We start from the raw sequence: 21,059 nt of genomic DNA, 5'->3' as shown, positions 1-21,059 counted from the left end.
TCAATGCAACAGAATTGAGAATCTGTAAATAAACCTTTTTATTTACAGTCAATTGAGTTTTTTTCTTTCCAAAGCTCTTTTTCTTTATTATTATTTTAAAACTTTTTATTTTGTATTGGGATATAGTCGATTAACAATGTGATAGTTTCAGGTGAACAGTGAGGGGACTCAGCCATACATGGTCAATATACTTTTGATAAAGGAGCTAAATGATTTAAGGGGGAAAGGATAGTTTTTTCCACAAATGGTGCTGTGACAACAGTCTATGTATATGTGAAAGGATGAATTTAGAACTTCACATCACATTAAAAAAAAATTCAAAATGGATATTTCTAAATGTAAAGCTAAAATTATAAAACTCTTTAAAAAAAGATATGAGAGACTCTATGAAGCTCCAATACTCTGGCTACCTGATGCAAAGAGCTGACTGATTGGAAAAGACCTTGATGCTGGGAAAGATTGAGGGCAGGAGGTGAAGGGGGCGACAGAGGATGAGACAGTTGGATGACATCATCAACTCAAAGGACATGAGTTTAAGCAAACTCCAGGAGATCATGAAGGACAGGGAAGTCTGATGTGCTGTAGTCCAGGGGTCACAAAGAGTTCAAATATGACTTAGTGACTCAACAACAACAACAATGATGTTGAATAAGCCAAATTATGCTTAGATATAACACCAATAGCATGACTAAAAAAGGAAAAAAGTAATGAATCAAATTTCATCAAAACGTTCTGGTATCTGAAGGAGACTGTTAAAAGAATGAAAAGACAAGGCACAGAATGAGAGAAAATATTTCCGAATATACATCTAAGAAAGGAATTATATACAAAATATTTAAATAATTCTGACAACTCAATAATAAGCAGAAAAATCCAATTTAAAAATGGGCAAAAGATTTGAACAAGCATTTCCCCACAAAGTACACAAATGGCTACCAAACACATTAAAAAGATGGTCAACATCATTAGCTATTAAGTAAGTGCAAGCTAAAACCACAGTGATACTCCACCACATACCTAAAAGACAGTCTGTAAAAAATGATCAGTTCAGTCACTCAGTCATGTCCAACTCTTTGTGACCCCATGAATTGCAGCACGCCAGGTCTCCTTGTCCATCACCAACTCCTGGAGTTCACTCAAACTCACGTCCATCAAGTCAGTGATGCCATCCAGCTATCTCATCCTCTGTTGTCCCCTTCTCCTCCTGCCCCCAATCCCTCCCAGCATCAGGGTCTTTTCCAATGAGTCAACTCTTCACATGAGGTGGCCAAAGTACTGGAGTTTCAGCTTTAGCATCAGTCCTTCCAAAGAACACCCAGGGCTGATCTCCTTTAGAATGGACTGGTTGGATCTCCCTGCAGTCCAAGGGACTCTCAAGAGTCTTCTCCAACACCACAGTTCAAAAGCATCAATTCTTTGGCTCTCAGCCTTCTTCACAGTCCAACTCTCACATCCATACATGACTACTGGGAAAACCATAGACTTGACTAGATGGACCTTAGTCGGCAAAGTAATGTCTCTGCTTTTGAATATGCTATCTAGGTTGGTCATAACTTTCCTTCCAAGGAGTAGAAAATAACAAATGTGGGTAAGCTGGAATCTCTGTACCTTGGTATGGGAATGTAAAATGATATAATTGCTTTGAAAAAGAGTTAAGTTGTTTCTTGTAACGTTAAACATAAACTTAGTGCACAGACAAGCTGACATTTTAAAAGGTGCAAGAGAAGGTAGATTTCAAACAGAAAGCCTTAACTTTCCATAATAATTTCATTTATTCAACAGAAAACTTACTTTTTATCTTCTGTGTGCACAATTCTATGCTTGATGCTGGTGTGGGAGGGGGATATGAAAATTACATATTAAATTAAAGACTTGTTTTCTGAGACCTTTACTGTCTAGTAGGGTTGCAAATGCTACCAGCTTGATGCATTGTATTACATCAATCAAAGGAGAAAGGATGGAAGGACAGAAGGCAGGCAGGCAGATAAGCAGAAAGAGCAGAGCAAACAAAAGTTGAATTTACAGGCTTAGAGACAATTTCTGTCTGGGTCTATCAGGGAAGCCTTTGTGGGAGAGCTGGACATTGAAAGATGGGTAGGTCATCCCAGCATGACACAGAGGTGTTTGCAAAAGCTTGAAAACAGAAGCTCCATTTTCATTTCTGACTTATCTATACATTGCCACTAGACTTTACTGAGTCGCCACAATAGAGCTGAACTCATTTTTATTATTCTACCATTTTTCCTGTAAAACTGCCTCTCTATATATATTTACAACTTGGCACTGCTGTATATGGGCTTCCCTGATGGCTCAGACAGTAAAGAACTCACCTGCAATGAGAGAGATCTGGGTTAGATCCTTGGGTTGGGAAGATTCCCTGGAGGAGGGCAAGGCAACCCAGTATTCCTGCCTGGAAAATCCCATGAATCGAGGAGCCTGAACAGTCCATGGGGTCGCAAAGACTCGGACATGACTGAGGGACTGAGCACTGAGCACTTATCAACTATTAGCTGGGTCCTCATCTGAGGTGCTCTTGCTTGCTCCTGTTTCACCCAGAAAGGCTGGTGTGGAAAAGGTCAAGTCTGCACCACTGGTTCCCTTGGGCTCTCAGAGCTTGGGGATCTCTGCAGGGAGGCTCATTTATACCCACTGCTCAGACAGCAGTGAACAGAGCTACTGTTTCACCTTGGGGCGCTGGGAGGTGACTGCGTGGCCCTTCCGGCACCTTTGGCTACTCACTCTATTCCTACTCCTTAAGGGGACATGTCTTCCTTCTCACAGCCTGATTCACCTGCCTACAAAAAATTAATGCCATTTTGGGGTATCTTATATCCTCTAAACTTGTATTTAGCCTGCAAAGAGACTGATGGGTAGTATTTTCAATGTAGAACAAAACAAAGGAGGCAGAGAGTTGAAGCCTGTCTTTCTGGGCTTCATTATCTGTGAAAGGAAGGGCTTGAATTAGATGAGTTTTTAGTCTCTTCCTGCTTTAGCATTCCACAGTTCTATGGAGCTATGACAACCTGCCAATTGTATGAAAAACTGGTATTGCCAGGAGCGCTACTTCTAGTTCTCTCTTCGCAAACAAGCCACAGATTTACAGCAGTGAGAGTGGAAAACTGACGCACACTGAATGCTACCCTCTTTCGACTCAGGGTTTGTTTGAGGGATTCAGAACACAGACCAGTTGCCTTTTAAAGAAGTAAGACTGACAACAAACCGGCCCATTTCTAGGGGGATAAAAGAATAACTGGCTTTCTATTTTCCTTGGATTTTCCCCAGACCTTCTCCTACCATATAGGAAGTAATATGGCTCATCATTTTCTTGGTACTTAAATTCTGGAAGACAAATCCCAGAATGCTACACTTTCTACCCAGGAACTATGGTGCCTTTTTCTCATATTTGATAGTTAGATCTTTCTTTAGAGAAGAGGCTATATTTTAATATCTCTTGATTTAGTTGCTAAATTGCGTCTGACTCTTTGTGATCCCATGGACTGCAGCCTACCAGGTTTCTCTGTCCATGAAATTTCCCAGTCAAGAATAGTGAAGTGGGTTACCATTTCCTTCTCCAGGGGATCTTCCCAACCCAGGGATTGAACCCTGGTCTCCTGCATTGCAGGCAGATTCTTTTCTGACTGAGCCACCAGGGAAGCACTGTAAGGGCTGGATTTTAATCTGCTTAGAATCAGACAATAGTGTCTACCATAACCTCAGAGGGTTGAGAGACTCATCATCCAAGAAATATGCTGTGTTGTCCTCTGAAAGTTATTCATTCTTACTTATCAAGCATAACAAAATAGTTCTTTTTTCTTCCCATCTTATTCAAAAGAGAGGATTTTGAAAACACTGGTTTCCATATACCACATTCCCTGTAAACACCTGCCTTATTTCATCCTAATTCCCTATAATATTGGCCCTAGAAAGGGATCATCAGCTCACACACCGGGCTGATATTTATATGTAGATTTTCTAGTGCAGTGGTGGTGACCTTTGTTGAGTCACAGAGTTCTCTGACAATAAGATGAAAGCTAGGGTCTCTCTCAGCAAAAAAATAAAAAAAAAACCTCATCTGGACCTAATTTTACATATAATTTCAGATCATCCAAAACTCTGTTGAAACCTATTCACAGACAGAGGCTAAGTACCTTTGCATAGTGGTTGCAAAGTGGTCATGAGTACCATTTCTCCTTTAATGTCTAATAGTATTTGTGAATTACTAACATAAAACAATAGTCTTGTATCATTTTTGTTTTCCTGAATCACTTTCTTTAATTTAGTTTTTTCCTCACTGTGACTAAGAACAAAGGCACTTAGAATAAGCCTTCCAGAATTTATTTTACAACTCTTGGCTCAGAATGCAGTTGGTAACTGATCTGAGCTAAAACCACAGTGACACTGAACAAGCCATTGTTCTTAAGATTTAACTGAGGTCAGCCAAGCTGTGGGCACATATAAATCTCCATAGTTTCCACTTTACTACCAGGACATCTAACTACAAAGCAGAAGCTAAAAATGGATCAGGCCCAGTGTTCACATACATTCCACAGAGCTGCATTTCCAACTCCACACCAGCTTTAATCAACAACACTCTTCACAGCCCCAAGAGAAAGATTTCATTTAGCAGGGAAAAGTTGCTGCATTTCGAAAAATAAAAAATACAACCTGAAAGAATTATAAAGATTTTGAAATGCTCAAAGAATATATCTGCACCTGTTAGCTCTAGGTCTAAAAAAAGAAAAACTAAAATACCCCCAGGATTAGGTTCTCTTTATTTTCTTTTACATTGCATTACACAAAGGAAAAAATATTGGCATCTTCCCTTTCTTCTTTTTAGGTCCACATTTGTACTAATAAGTGGAGTTCTTCAAACATACCAAGCCATCAATAAATACCTATCTACCTACATAAATACTTAAATAGCAAGAAGGAACAAGATGTGAGGTTGACCATAGAAATAATTACAGTTCCACTTCCTACAGAAAGTTTATTATCTGAGGTTGTTTATAACTAAAATGGCTAAGTGTTCCAAAGACAAAATAGAGCAAATGTTTTCTGGATAAAATACAAAGATGCTCAAAGGTTCAATTACTAATGTTTGATACGATTTATCAGATTGTAAATAAATATGAATGGTGCATATAAGGTTAAAAGAAGAATTTAGGAATAGAATTTAAGAAATAAAACTCTCTTTAACAAATTCATAAAACTCTATAGACTCTACAGCATTGGGGGAATGAAATAAGTATGCATGAGTTAGCTTAACAATTGTACAGTAATGAAAACACCCATTTTCTACATTTTCTATAGATTCAGCACAGATGGACCAGGAAAATGGATATTTAAAACATAATCCTATCTATTACAAGACAGCTGCTTTCCTAAGTGAGATCCTTAAACATATGTATGTAACATTCTTAGAAGAGCATGTGGTACTATCACATAGCATGGTGCCCATTCCTGTTTCATTTGGAAAGCAGGTCATTTGAAACAAGGGCCAAAATAAATGAATTCACCTCCTCCCTGACAATATTTCCATATTTGCAGCCAATTCGAGGTCCTTATGAATATCACATGGCGCACATAACCCATGAAAGTGGGATTGGAAAACGATCCTACTCCATTTTAAGTGAAATTTCAGAATATTGCTGTCACACTTTCCAGGTAAACTCTAGAGACCTTGGTACTGGACTTGCAGAAGCTCCCAGGAGGTCAGCGCCGCACCCCCCAAAGCACAGCTGTACATCAGGTGCTGATTAACCCACAGGGATACAGGAGTTTCTGCCTTCAGAACCAGTCCTTACTTCTGTTCATACAAACCACTGTATTATTTCCTCAATCACTTCTCTAATTCCTAGAAATAAACCCCTCTCCCAGCTACCCTGACAGATATTTTGTGGACATAAATTGTATAAGACTTAAAATAGTATCTGTTTATAACAAATAATGCAATATATGACAGACAGAGATCTGAGGCAGCAGCTGGTAACTGACCACACAGCCCAGGAATTCGTACGTTTGGGAGTTCAACAATCCTTTCTGTGGACTATAGATAGACATTTAATAAAATCACATGAATCTTGCAAGTGTTTTTTAATCTCCATGACACATTTTGCTCGGGATACTAAGGAAATAAAAACTGGCTTGCACTGAGAAAGTACGGATCCAGCCAGCATTCATCAGGCTGGAACAAGACACAGAGAAGCCAACCTCGGGGTTCACAGGAAACACTTCTCCTGGTGACACTGCTGCAGTAGAGGGTTCTGACAACCTCCTCTGCGTGACCACAGACTCACCGAGAAACTTTCTTCTCCAATATCAAAGATTATAGGCAGGTTTGTTGTTTGAAATTTTTTTAGGAAGAAGGAGATATTGCCTCTTTGCATGGAAGACCTCAGAAGCAGATTCAGTTCTCAGCCCACGTGCTGGGCTCCTGAGAGATTTCTAGACACAACAGTCCTCATTTATCTCAACTCGACTGTTTCCAAAGCAACAGGACACTGATTCACTTTTTAGACCAGACCTGCATCTAAACCCCACTCGTTCTAGAATACTACTGAAACCCTCTTTTTCTTTTCTTTTTTTAAACTTTTAAATTTGTTTTGGGGTATAGCTGATTAACACTGCTGTGATAGTTTTGTGTGAACAGCAAAGGGACTCAGCCATACATATACATGTATTCGTTCTCCCCCTAACCTCCCTCCCACCCAGGCAGCCACATAACATTGAGTCGAGTTCCATGTGCTATACAGTAGAACTTTGTTGGTTATCTGTTTTAAATATAGCAATGTGTACATGTCCATCCCAAACTCCCTGTCTCTTCCCCCTATTCTCCCCCTGGGCAACCATAAGCTTATTTTCAAAGCCTGTGAGTCTGTGAAAGTCTCTCTTTTCCTCTGGTATGGTGTCTCCCTCATGGCAATGGGTTGATAAATCTAATTCTGTCAGAATATAGGTTTGTTCCTGGTATTGTTAAGCTGACTGAGATAGGGCAATGTTTTTATAAAATGCTCCGGCTAAAGAAAATATTTGCTGCTTGAATAACAATTTGGAATTTTGATGCTGGCTTTCAGATTCAGAAAGAATAAAACACATCTCTGCTGCAGTTTGGGTTCCTGTGGTCTGTGAATTTTAAATCCTGTTCTCATCTAAGTTGAAAGTTGTGAGGGCCAGGAAACCTACTGTGAGGGTCAGAAATGTGATTTCTCAACTTTGCTGCTGCTGAATGTTGAATACAACCTGTGGCAAAACTTCTCTGCTTCTAGCAGTATCACAGTTGGCAATTCAAGCAAGACACCCCAGGGCGATTGCGAAGCTCTTTGTGAAACTCAGGCAAGCAAGGGAAAGGGGAATCCAAGACATAAATCCCAGGCCTTCCAAACACATGGTTTGACCTTGCTCCACACCTGGTTTAAAGGTAGGGCTGCCAGACCCACGAAAAAATGAAAATGTAACCTGGGGCGTAAGGGGCGGGGGACGGTATTCAGAGAGCGCGGCTTTGCCCCACGTTTGTAAGGCTGCTTTCACATACCCGTGGGAGTAGCCATAGTCATAGGCTGACGCCGCCTTGTGACTGACTGCAGATGAGAGGGCAAACTCGGAGGCCCGGGAGGCCTGATGCTGGTAGGACGCGGCGGACGCCTGGCTGACGGCCGCTGACTCCTGACGGTGGGCAGCGGATGAGCGGCTGCTGTAGGCGGTGGAGCCATGGGTGTAGATGGCTGAGCTTTTCTTCTCCTGCTGGTACTGGCTCATGGTGGTGCTGAGGTCTCTGTTGCGGTAGCTGCGGTCATAGTGCTGGTGAAGTTTCTGATAAAACGGCAGAGACATCATGTGCCCCCAGGGATCCAGGCAAGCTGTGAGAAAGCAACAGGTTTGAGGTGAACTCTTAAGGAACTAACTCTCCAGAACAAGGCATCTAAATCAGTAGGTGAAAATTACTACCCTTTTATTTCTTCCAAAGAGTAAGTGGAAAATGATGTGAAGGTTAGTTTAGCTGTTTACTCAGTTAACTCCCTGCTTCACAGCCCTGATGTACCCCCTTCTATCATTGTGCTGCCTTCTTTTTAAATACCTGGAGATCTTTACAAACTTCCCCTGTTGTGCTATTTCAATGGATATGTGTGGATACACGTAAATGTGCTGTTGTGTCCAACTCTCTGCAACCCCCTGAGCTGTAGCCCACCAAGCTCCTCTGTCCATAAGATTTCCCAGGCAAGAATACTGGAGTGGGTTGTCATTTTCTTCTCCAGGGGATCTTCCCGACCCAGGGATCGAACCCGAGCTTCCTGCTTCTCCTACACTGGCGGGCAGATTCTTTATCACTGTACCACCTGGAAGCCTGCTTTAATAATATATATTTCAAAATTTCTGGCATTTCCTTCTGATGGGGACTTTACCTGAGAGATTGTGTAATAGAGGAGAGTCTGTGTCCAGCCAATGTGGTTTTTATTCAGCAAATAATTGCTGAACACTTACATTGAGCCTGGTACTATTCCTGCCCAGGAGATAGATGAACGAAACAACAAAATTCCTGCTCTGATAACCCTATATAGAGTCTTATATTCTATTGCAAGTGATAGACAAATAGAGAAAATAAAGTGTAAAGTATATTAGAACCTGCTTAATGCTATAGAGAAAAATAAAACAAGAATGTGGAATGGGATGCCATTTAAAAAGTATTATCAGGGATAATGGTGATGACTGAGCATGAAGGTGACACCTGAGCCTGAGAATATCTGGGACGGGAGAAGCATTCTGGATGAAAAACCACTACACAGGCACTGGAGGGCTGTGAGCCTGCCTGTTGCACTGTACTCCAGGAAAGGCAAGTAGGCCAGTGAGGCTGTGAGGAGTGAAAGAAAGGGTGCAGGGAGAGGTACAGAAGATGATGTCAGGGAGTGGGGAGGGAGGAGGGTAGTGTCCTACAGGTAGCGTAAGGACTTCAACTTTTATTCTGAAAGGAGTAAGGAATCATTGGAAGGTTCTGAGCTGAGAAACACTCTTACTGAGTCTGAGAATAAACTGCTGAGGGACAAGAGTGAAAGCCAGGAGGCCAATGAGAAGGCTGCCATGGACTGAGTTGTATCTCCCCAAATCCGTATTTGAAGTCCTAACCTCGTGACTGGATTTAGAGATAGGATCTTTACAGAAGAAATGAAGTTAAATTGAGGTTCTTAGGATAGGTTCTAATCCAATAAAACATGATTGCCATCGTTATAAGAAGAGGAAATCAGGACACAGATATGTACGTATGCAGAGGGAAGACACGAGAAGATGGCCTATCTGCAAGTCAGGGATAGAGGCCTCAGGAGAGACCAACCTAGCTGACTCTTTCATCTCAGATTTCTAACCTCTTGAATTGTGAGAAGATAAGTTTCTGTTGTTTAAACCACCTGGTCCCTGGTGCTTTGTTACAGCAGCCCTAGCAAATTAATACAAAGGCCACTGCGATAGTCCAGGCTAAAGATTATAGTGGTAGCAGTGAAGTGTGAGAAGGGATCCAACTCGGAATATTTTGTAGGTAGAATCAAAAGTATTTGCTGAAAGTTCTGGAATAGGGTATGAAAGAGAGAGAGAAGTGAGTGACAGCTCCAAGGACTTTGCCTGAGTAACTGGAAGATTAAAGCTGCTGTGAACTGAGATGAGCAGGATTGTAAGAAAACAGCAGTTTGGGATGATAGCAGGAACCTGGTTTGAGACATTCTACATTTGAGATACCTGCTAGACCCCCAAGTGGAGAGATAAGGTGGGATGTTGGACATGTGACTCAGGAATACAGGGTAAAGGTCCAGGATGGGACCTACATTTGGGACTCACCAGCATATAGATGCCCCAAAATGCCAAAAATGCCAGGAAAAAAAAAAAAAAAGAGAGAGAGAGAGATGAGAATGAAAGCCCTAGGACTGATCCTGGAGGATGCTTATATTGCCACATAACAAGCCCTCTCAAATCTCACAAATGGTTCAAAAAGATATGGTGTCAAACCAGAAAAATTCCATTAAGAATATAAAGCCTCCTAGTCTTCCTGTATTAAAGAAGAAAGTCAGTCAGCAGTGTAGCAGTTTGCATTGTTTTTTGAGCTAACAGTCCTACTGAAAATCAAAGATGGGTTTGCTTAGCATAGAGAGGGGAGACTTCAGATTGCATTATCTTTCTTTAGAAATCTGTCCACTGACTGGAGCCTATCAGCCATGCTAATAACCTTGGATGAAGTAATAGTTTTATGAAAGCCACCCCTTCCATCATTAATACTTTTGTGCACATCCTAAATTTTTTACATGTAAAATCAGTTGTAATCAATTTTTCAAATCTTTTAAAAATTCTAAATGAGGACTGAATCCTTCTAAACTTGCTACATTTTTTTTGGTCAAGCTTAAAATCTTTTTATTTGAAGTGAAAAGTACGCATGTATTCCCTAGAGAAGAAAATCCAGCAAACTTCACTCCAGAAATATTTATGTTAAGGCTCATGGAAGATATCAGTCTACATGGCATTTCCCAGGAGGAAAAAAATAGCTACTAGCAAACAACCCTTTTGCTTCAACCCTTAAATAGACTGCTGTTTTCTATTTTAAAAAATACAGAATAATGATCAGGTATAATGAATAATTATTAGATAAGTTTTTATAGAAAAAAGTGTAGACTATATTAATATAGCAGTATATGATATTAGGTATTTATAAAGCTATTTGGTAAATTTGCATAATGATACATAGTATACTGTGACACAGAAAATGTTATTTGAATGATGTCCAAATAAACAATGAATGACCTTCTTGTGTATTATAAGCTTAATTCAGAACCCAAATAACTTGAAATGCTGTTAATTTTCACAAAATAAAATCTTTAAATGTCTTGCCTCAATTCTATTTTCCATTCTCTTTATTTCTATTTTCCCCCCAATATATTTTTAATAGTACTGAATATTCCAAGCACAAAGATAATATATCGCAAGTAAACAGGTTTTGACATTATGTCAACAGAGCTGGTTGTCACAGCTCTGACCTCTGGAACGAAGGTACAGCTACCTTCTCTTTATTAAGAAAGTAAGGATTATCCCCCAACACATGACAGCTAGAGTGCTTTGGGAGGAAAGATGGTTTGGTTGTCTTCCATTGCTTTAAGACCTGTGTTTGTTTTTTTGTTTCTCCTGAAAATAATTTGGGAATTTAGGAAGAAACACTAACTCCATAGTTGTATTGTGACACAATACTTTTGTACAGGAGTTAGAGGCTGAAAGCTATAAAAATTCTTCACAGAAAGTGTGAACTTTAGGGTCATGATGCAGGGATCTGCGTTGCCTCTGAAATACTGCTTAGCCATTTTCCAATTAGAAATACCCACAATGCACCCTAACATTTATCCACATGGCATTGTTGGGGCAAAAATCACTGAATTAGAAACTTGAGACTTCAGAGTTAACCTACTCCTTTTGATCAAATTTGTAATCAGGCAGTACTGTAGGCTTATGGAGGATGGAAAACACATGATTTCCTGTTCCTCACCCATTCCAGATTTCAACCAAACCGCCGAACTGTAACTTGGAAAGAGTACTTGACTCACGCTTACAGTTCTATCTGAGACAGCTACTGTTTTTTATAGCTCCAGGAACAGTAGCTTAATTTTAAAAGAATCCACTGATCTGAGAGGAGGGCTGTGCCAGCACAAACTGGCACCCTGCTGCTCGCATTCCTTCCCTGGAGCTCCACTTTCCTATTTCTCTACTATTCTGATATCTCTTGAAGAAAACTGCTGAGCTCAGAAGACAGAAACCACACACACCGCAGTGCTGTTGAGCACATAAAATATCAAGTGCACTCTTCTGCCTCAAGGTCACACTTACCAGTTTGCAAAGGATTGATGGTGGTAGAAATGTTCCGATGTGACTGTGGGTGCTGGATGAGACAGTGAAAAACCCACGTAGGTCTAATCCAAGAAAAAGTTAAGAGTCAGGGCTAAAAAGACAGGACCCTGGGGGCCAGTTCAAAAATAATGCATGTGGTAAGGCAGTAGAATGTCAGAGCCACACAGCCAGCCTTTTATGGCTAAGAGAGTAGATAAATATAGCAGCAAATGGGGACTGCAGTCCTGAACGGAAAGGAAGAGGAAGGCCCTGGCAGGTAGCTGCCACAGTAATATATTGACATGCATGCCAGTCGGTAGGTCTGGTCTGATTAAGCTAAATGTAGGGCTTTTATTTAGCTATATGAGCTATTTTTCAACATCATTTTACAACAGCATATTTAAAAGTGTAATAGAAAAAATAATAATAATAAGTGTAATAGAAAGAGTGGTTTGTGTTGAGAGCTAAAAATAGGTTAGTAATCTGATTCCCAAAATGAACTTCATGGAATTTTAATACCAAGATATGGTTCTGAATGTGCTGTTCATAATCCATGAGCAATACATTTAGGAGACACAACGTGAAGAAAGAACAGGGGGCTGACTAGAGGCAAGCAGGGAAGACATGGGTTACATGTGGTGGAAACTTTGCCTTGATGATACCCAGTCACCATTTCTCTCATTTCAGGAAAATTTACCAAGTAGGTCATATTACAGCTTCAAGTTTGAATCTTTGATTCCCTATTCATTAACTGAAGCCTTTAAGAAGCTGCATATTTTATCTTACCTAAAGTCAGAGTATGGTCACTCTATCTAACAAGAGATTCTCTTTCTTTGATTTGAGACCATTTCACAAATTTCAGAGGTGATATTACCTGGTGTCGAGAACCTGCACTTTGGTATCAGACCAGATCTTGGTTCTAGGCCGTCGATGGCACTTAATAGCCATGTAACTTTAAGCAGTTTATTTCTCCTTAAGCTTCATTTTCTTTCTCTGTAAAATGGGAATGTGTGTGAAGCTGCTCAGTCATGTCCAACTCTTTGCGACCCCATGGACTGTAGCTCACCAGGCTCCTTTGTCCATGGGATTCTCCAGGCAAGAATACTGGAGTGGGTTGCCGTTTCCTTCTCCAGGGGATCTTCCTGACCCAGGGATTGAACCCGAGTCTCCCGCATTGTAGGCAGATACTTTACCGTTTGAGCCACCAGGGAAATCATAAAATGGGAATAATAGCATCCAAATTATGGGACTCCTGTGGAGATCAATAATGCAGAGAAAACGCTTAACCTAGTTATTGCGTCAAATGAAGACTTAGTAAGTGTCAACTACCGTTACTGGTAGTAATAATTTGAAAGCTCATTGTTTGGAATATATGTACTGAGCATATATTCTGTGTGATATTAGATGTGATTTATGTGATATTATATCAACTTAACACAGACAGCTTGTATCTATCAAAATATTGAACAGACCCACTATTATAGCCTGCTTTATAATCCTTTCTTGATGATAACTACAGTTAACACTGTTGAGAACCTACCAAGTGCCAGACACTCTGATAGGCACTGTACATACATGATCTCATTTAATTCTCATATTATCCTGTGAGGTAGGTATCATATCTCCCATAGCTAAGGAAAGTGAGGCTTTGAGAGGTAAAGTCATTTACCAATGAGCACACAGTTAGTAAATGACATAAATGCCCTGCATTCAGAGATATTTGGATTCCAAAGGTCATGCACATTTTGTCACGGATTGCCTTAGCCTCTTTCCAATGACATTTTGTCTATGAGAAACTAGGTATTTTCGAATGGTCTTTCAAGAGCAATACAGGTCTCCACTCATAACTGAGGGTCAGCTTCTAGGCTACCCAATCAATGTATATAAAAGAAAATGTTTCACTTAGTCCTGATTGAATTAAATCCAGCATTTGTTTAACTAAATACACCTCTAGCTATTATGCATAAGAACATTTTTGCTGTCTGGAAGCCATAGGAAAATTTTCCAAGCTTTATGTTCTCCAAGTATCCACTTGTTCTCTAAACATCCAATACACAATCACATTGATTCTTCCAAGTTTTACCCACCAGCCATTGTAATGGTTCCTAGTGAGTCATTTCTCTAGGGAACATGGTAAGTTGCTTCAAATCTCCTTGAAATAGAAAGAGAAAAAGTAAGCAAAAATAAGAGATGAATATCCAAAATACCAGCTAATATTTATTTAATAAGCATTTGCTCTATGCCAAGTATTAATATTAACTGCTTTATAATGTTTTATTTAATCATAACACATAAAAACACTTCATGGATTATGATTTAGAGAGATTAACATTCTTGAAGTAACACAACTAAAATGTGACAGAAATGCAAACCCAGGTCTGTTCTACATAGAGTCCAGCCTCCTATATATGTCATACCATACTGTCTTTCAACCATTTAACTGTGTGTGTGTGTGTGTGTATAGATACATAGATAGAGTATGCCAATAATGTCCATTAGAAGTAAGAACTTTTACCAAAGAGTCTTAGTTATAGTTCCCATATGACACACAACTATGAGGTCAAGATTTGCTGGCTACATATATCAACACATTAAAATATTTACTGAACTTTAATCCCTGTTAAGAAGGCAAAATGACAGAAGTTCACACACGCTTGTGGAAAAACTAAAATATCATTTATTCATTGATACTAAGGATCCAAGTGAAAATCAAATAGTCAGTTTTAAACAAATGTACAACAAGATTTGGCAAAAGAAGTATAAGCTAGAGCCAAGCAAGTCTCTGGAGTAGTGGAGTTTCTGCTGTAGCACCATATGGATTCAGCCTTTTCTAACAACATATTTTGGGTTTCCCTTGTGGCTCAGACAGTAAAGAATCTGCCTGCAATGCAGGAGACCTGGGTTCAATCCCTGGGTTGGGAAGATCCCCTGGAGAAGGGAATGCCAACCTACTCTAGTATTTTTGCCTGGAGAATTCCAGAGGAGCCTGGCAGACTACAGTCCATGGAGTCACAGAGTCAGACATGACTGAACATGCACGCATGCATATGCATATGCATTGGAAGCATAACAACATATTTATCCAAAATATAAATATCCAGATAATAAAATACCTACTGTGGTGTGCTGCATAATAAAACTAAAGACAAAAAATTAGTGGTGCTTTGACAAATCAATAATTGTTCTTTAATCAAATTTCCTTAAAGATGGTAGTGGCAGTTGCGTTGCTAAGTTGTGTCCAACTCTTGCGACCCCATGGATTTTGTAGCCCACCAGGCTTCTCTGACATGGGATTTTTGCAGGCAAGAATACTGGAGTGGGTTGCCATTTTCTTCTCCAGGGGATCTTCCCAATTTAGGGATAGAACCAGACTCTCCTGTACTGCAGGTGGTATCCTGCATTAATCTGACTTAATCATGATGCCCTTTCAGATGTGTGATTATTTTGAAAACTTAATGAAATGTTAATCTATTGTTAATTTCAAATTTCCCAGAAAAACATCTAATGCAAAAGACTTTTAAAAAAGCATATAACTATACAAGTCTGAAGATTTAAAAAATATTTGCTTCCAGAATTACAATTAGTTTTTTAAGAAAGCAGTTTTAAAGTAGATACATCCTCTCTTCAAGCTAACTGTAAGGGTTGTTTTGTGGTTTAGTCGCTCAGTCGCGTCCAACTCTTTTGCAGCACTATGGACTGTACCCCACCAGGCTTCTCTGTCTATGGGATTTTCCAGGCAAGAATACTGGAGTGGGTTGCCATTTCCTCCTACAGGGGATCTTCCCAAGTCACAGATCAAACCTATATCTCCTGCATTAGTAGGCAGATTCTTTACCACTGAGCCACCAGGGTGTTAATATTTTTATGTGTGAAGCGGTGAGTTTAACCAACTGCAGTGTACCCTAAAAGCCAAAATAAATGTACAAATTATATTTAGGCACCTAGAAATTTTGTTTTACAGTAGAAGAGGAAACAGCAGCAAATTATTATTCTATACATGAGGGAATAAGAAAAATATTCTTTAGAAATAATGTAAACCAAAACAAACAAAAACTAAATTCCAGCTGAAATCAAGAAAGTTTATTTAAGTTGCTGGGGATCTTAGTTAACAAATAAAACCCATGATTCAATAGTATGGGAAAAGAAAGACTTATATTTATTCAGTTTGATTCATAAAGCATTTATTGAAAACCCAATAATGTATCACTCACTGTGCTACGGTTCAGAGGTGACTAACTCACGTTCCCAAAGTAGCCACTGTGTAGTTGGGTAGATAAAGATTACTTACAAATAACTATAGTACCATGTGATAGATGAAATGATGAGCACAGCATATAAGGAAAATGTGAATGGTTGTTATATCTGTACAAAACAAAACCAAAAGAATTCTTCTCCTTTAAAAGATAGGAATCAGGGACTTCCCTGGTAGTCCCGTGGCTAAGGCTCCATGCTGCCAATGCAGGGAGCCCAGGTTTGATCCCTGGTCAGGAAACTATTAATAGATCCCTCGTTCCTCAACTAAAGATACCTCATGCTGCAACTAAAACCTGGCACAGCCAAATAAATAAATATCTTTAAAAAATAAAAGATAGGAATTAAAGGAGAAAATCTAATGTATCACTCATTGCTCACCTATTAATCAAAGCACATGCGAGGTACAGGGAACCAAAATGACTGACACGGGCCCTGTGGTTGAGAATTTCTAAATACTAAGCAATTTCTCCAATACAAATGCTTTTAACAGAAGGCAAAGCTTAGCTAGATTATTCAGTGAGATCTTTTAAGCTATAAACTAATTGTATCCTTCCTATTCCAGAGTTGCCTAATTAAAAATTATATAGAAATAACAATAACCTCAGATATGCAGATGACACCACTCTTATGGCAGAAAGTGAAGAGGAACTAAAGAGCCTCTTGATGAAAGTGAAAGTGGAGAGTGAAAAAGTTGGCTTAAAGCTCAACATTCAGAAAACGAAGATCACGGCATCTGGTCCCATCACTTCATGGCAAATAGATGGGGAAACAGTGGAAACAGTGTCAGACTTTATTTTGGGGGGCTCCAAAATCACTGCAGATGGTAATTGCAGCCATGAAATTAAAAGACGCTTACTCCTTGGAAGAAAAGTTATGACCAACCTAGATAGCATATTCAAAAGCAGAGACATTACTTTGCCGACTAAGTTCCGTCTAGTCAAGGCTATGGTTTTTCCTGTGGTCATGTATGGATGTGAGAGTTGGACTGTGAAGAAGGCAGAGCGCCGAAGAATTGATGCTTTTGAACTGTGTTGTTGGAGAAGACTCTTGAGAGTCCCTTGGACTGCAAGGAGATCCAACCAGTCCATTCTGAAGGAGATCAGCCCTGGGATTTCTTTGGAAGAAATGATGCTAAAGCTGAAACTCCAGTCCTTTGGCCACCTCATGCGAAGAGTTGACTCATTGGAAAAGACTCTGATGCTGGGAGGGATTGGGGGCAGGAGGAGAAGGGGACAACAGAGGATGAGATGGCTGGATGGCATCACTGACTCGATGGACATGAGTCTGAGTGAACTCCGGGAGTTGGTGATGGACAGGGAGGCCTGGCGTGCTGCGATTCATGGGGTTGCAAAGAATCGGACAAGACTGAGCGACTGAACTGACTGAACTGACATACAGACATTTGGCATCTAGTCCTTTGTTCACTGAGTGACTTTGAAAAGACATTTCCCCTCTCTGAAGCTCTATTTTCTTGCCTATAAAATAAAGAGTTGAACCAGAATATCTCTAAGGTGTTTCCTAGACCAAACCAAATAAACTCTAAGATGTTTCTATCCATCCAAGAAGTAGTTGTTCTTTTTTTTTTTTTTTTGCCCGCTTTGTAGCTGACTAGTAACATCCTATGTGAAGCAGTTTTGAAGGGAATAAAAATAAACCCTCTTGCCTCCAAGAATTCTGCTTCTACTTGTTCATTCACATCTGAAATGCTCTCTCCTGAGAGTGTCATTTTATGAATTTAAACCCCAATTATATTGAAAATGACCCAGAAAGACATTTCAGCACATGATCAAGTCTTTCTGTGACAGGACAGAGTCTCAGTTTTCTTGTGAATAGAGTAGTGAGAATAGAGGGGAAAGGAGATGGTTAAAAAGGACTAGAGGAGGGGACCGAGAGTTCTTATCAGAAGCTAGATGTCATCTAGTTATGAAATGAGCTCGATCTAAAGTAGATGAACTAGATCTAGATCTAAAAATTAGATCTAATTCTAATTTTGCTTGTATCTGGGCAATGGCCAAATTAAGCCAATGCTGTCAATGTCTTATCTCAGGACCCACCGGCTGTAAGGGGCCCATGTGAACTCCCACCCAGGCTAAGGATGGGGAAGAATTGCTGGGGCTGACAGCTGATCCTGAAAGGGATTAATCCTGTGATGTGAAGCACTGGCAGAGGAGCTGCTGGGATAAATCCCCACCTCCTGCTCAGACCCCTCTCTACTCTCCTGTCCCCCAGACTAGACTCCAGACCACCAGGAAGCAGACGCATGACTCCACAGTGGTCTTGGTTTTCTGTGGAATGCTGCACTTGTGGCTGTAGAAATGAAATTAATTTCTATTCTTTACCAGTTGCCCTAGTTACCTCTCCTTAATTCCCTCCCCCATCACAAAACCTTCATCTTGCTTATCCAAATCCTCTTCCTCTGTATTTTTTAAATAATTAGTGTCAAGAATTGTGAAGGCATACAATAAATATTATTCAGCCTAAAAAGGAATGAGATCCTGATTCAAGCTCACAACATGGAGGAACCTTGAAGCCATCACGCTAAGTGAAATAAGTCAGACACTAAAGGACAAATATTGTATGACTCCACTTATGTGAGGTTCACTGAGTAGTTAAATAGAGACAGAAAGTGAATGGTGGTTACCACTGGCTTGGGGTAAGGGGAATGAGAAGTTAATGTTTAATGGGCAGTTTCTATATGGGGTGATGAAAAAGTTGTGAAGATGGATGGTGCTGATGGTTGCACAACAATGTAAATGTGCTTAATGTCACTGAACTGCACACTTAAAAATGGTTAAAATGGTAAACTTTATGCTATATATATTTTCCCATACACACACAAAACCGAAAGGTCAGCAATTTTACCCTGCTTGTAAGCTAACAAACTAACCTGCTACAGTTTCACTGATGCAACAAGACAGGGGACTCCTGGTGAGAGTTAGAGAACTTTATTAGAATTGATGCTTTTGAACTGTGGTGTTGGAGAAGACTCTTGAGAGTCCCTTGGACAGCAAGGAGATCCAACCAGTCCATCCTAAAGATCAGTCCTGAGTGTTCATTGGAAGGACTGATGCTGAAGCTGAAGCTCCAATACTTTGGCCACCTGATGTGAAAACCTGACTCATTTGAAAAGACCCTGATGCTGGGAAAATTGAAGGCAGGAGGAGAAGGGGATGACAGAGGGGGAGATGGTTGGATGGTATCACCGACTCGATGGACATGAGTCTGAGTGAACTCCCAGAGTTGGTGATGGACAGGGAAGCCTGGCGTACTGCAGTCCATGGCGTTGCAGAGTCAGATACAACTGAGCAACTGAACTGAACTGAACTGATCATTCACAGCAATTAAAAGCCAGAGTCAGCACATTCTTTATTGGTTTGACCACCCCGCTGTTCTCATAGGTCACATGAAGAGGGCCAGGTGACACCTGCACACACACTGGGTTGCATTATGAGAGTGGAACTTTGAGCTGAGGGAACCCAAATATTTTATAAGCAGTAAGCATGCCTGTTCTTTGCTCCAGAGGCAGACATTTTCTTTACTGTACATGGAGAGGGGCTATGCCTGCCTTTGCCACAGAGGAAGACACTTTCTCTACCTTCAAACATCCCTGAAAAGACAGCCTGGAACCAAGGGAAGCCAAGGGCTTGCTTGCAAAACATACTGAAACATGACTAATGCATGAGAATCGTCTTGCAGCAATCAACATATGTTATTCTTACCAAAAAAAAGTTTTTTTAAAAGTGAGGAACAGACTAGAGAGCAACAGATATGAATCTCTGGTTTCGATTTATCTTGAATTTCTCTGTAACAATTTTATGGAAGTATAATTTGCATACCATAAAATGTATTGATTTTGAGAGTCAAATTCAATAAGTTTTAGTAAACTTATACAGTTGTGCAACCATTACCAAAATACTTCATCAGAAAAGTTCCTTCATGTCAGTTTGCAGTCAGCCTGTGCTCCCTTCCACAACACAGGGAACCAGTGACCTTTTCGGTCCTTACAGTTTAGCCTTTTCCAGAAATTTCATACAAATGGAATTATATAATATGTAGTCTTTTGGGTCTGTTTTTTTTTTAACCTAGCCAGATGTTTTTGAGATTCAGCTATGTTGTTGCACGATTCAGCAGCTTACTATTTTTTTATGCTGAGAAGTACCTTGTTAAAAGATATACCACGTTGAGTTTCCCTGGTGGTCTATGCAGGGGACACATGTTTGATCCGTGGTCTGGGGAGATTCCACATACCATGGAGCAACTAAGCCCATGCCCCAAAGTCACTGAGCCTGTGCTCTAGAACCTGGGCCACACTGCCAAGCTGGCATGCTGCAACTGAAGCCTGTGCCTCCTAGAGCCCGTGCTAAGCAACAAGAGAAATCACCACAATGAAAGCCTGAACACCACAACTAGAGAGTAGCCCCTGCTTGCTACTAGAGAAAGCCTGCACGCAGCAAAGAAGACCCAGACCAGCCAAAAAAAAATTTTTTTAATAAATAAATTTTTTTAAAGATACACCATGTTTTGCTTATCTGTTCATTAACAAATCAGCTTTGCATTGTGTCCAGTTTGGAGCTAGTATGAATAATGTTATCTTGAATTTTAAAATCTATTTTCCTTATATTGTTAACCATATTTGTTGTGATAGATAACAGAGCATCAAAACACTGCCCCAAAAGTACTGCTATCTAATACTTACTTACTGCTTCTTTGCCAGGTGGTACTAAAAATTGCTTTATACGTATTAACTTTTTTCCTGACAACAGTCTACAGAGCAGGTAATATTATTATAATACCTTTTCACTGATGAGGAAAAACTGAGTACAGAGAAGTTTAGTAAGTTCTCTGGGCATACAACTGAAATGTGTTAAAGCTAGGATTCAAATTCAGATAATCCAGATCCAGAGTTCATATGTTAACCAGCACACAATAGTCTCTTATGATCAAAACAAACCAATTTTGAC

The 21,059-nt window shown here is 40.0% G+C and overlaps 1 protein-coding gene across 2 annotated transcripts in view; it reads right to left on the bottom strand.

The window, feature by feature from the left end:
* The window catches only part of MYOM1 (myomesin 1), a 123,713-nt gene extending 111,693 nt beyond the window's left edge, over positions 1-12,020 (bottom strand). For both annotated transcript variants that reach the window (XM_040264678.1, XM_040264677.1), the window contains exons 1-2: positions 11,845-12,020; positions 7,532-7,856 (exon numbers count right to left, since the gene is read on the bottom strand). In XM_040264678.1, the coding sequence (XP_040120612.1) occupies positions 7,532-7,833 (302 nt within the window). In that variant the 5' untranslated portion in view covers positions 7,834-7,856; positions 11,845-12,020. The remainder of the gene's footprint in view (positions 1-7,531; positions 7,857-11,844) is intronic.
* Positions 12,021-21,059: the final 9,039 nt, after the last annotated feature.

Source organism: Oryx dammah, unplaced genomic scaffold, assembly GCF_014754425.2.
Source record: "Oryx dammah isolate SB20612 unplaced genomic scaffold, SCBI_Odam_1.1 HiC_scaffold_22, whole genome shotgun sequence".
NCBI classification, from domain to species: domain Eukaryota; kingdom Metazoa; phylum Chordata; class Mammalia; order Artiodactyla; family Bovidae; genus Oryx; species Oryx dammah.
Note: the sequence above shows the minus strand (reverse complement) of the source record. Positions and strands in the feature narration are given on the sequence as shown.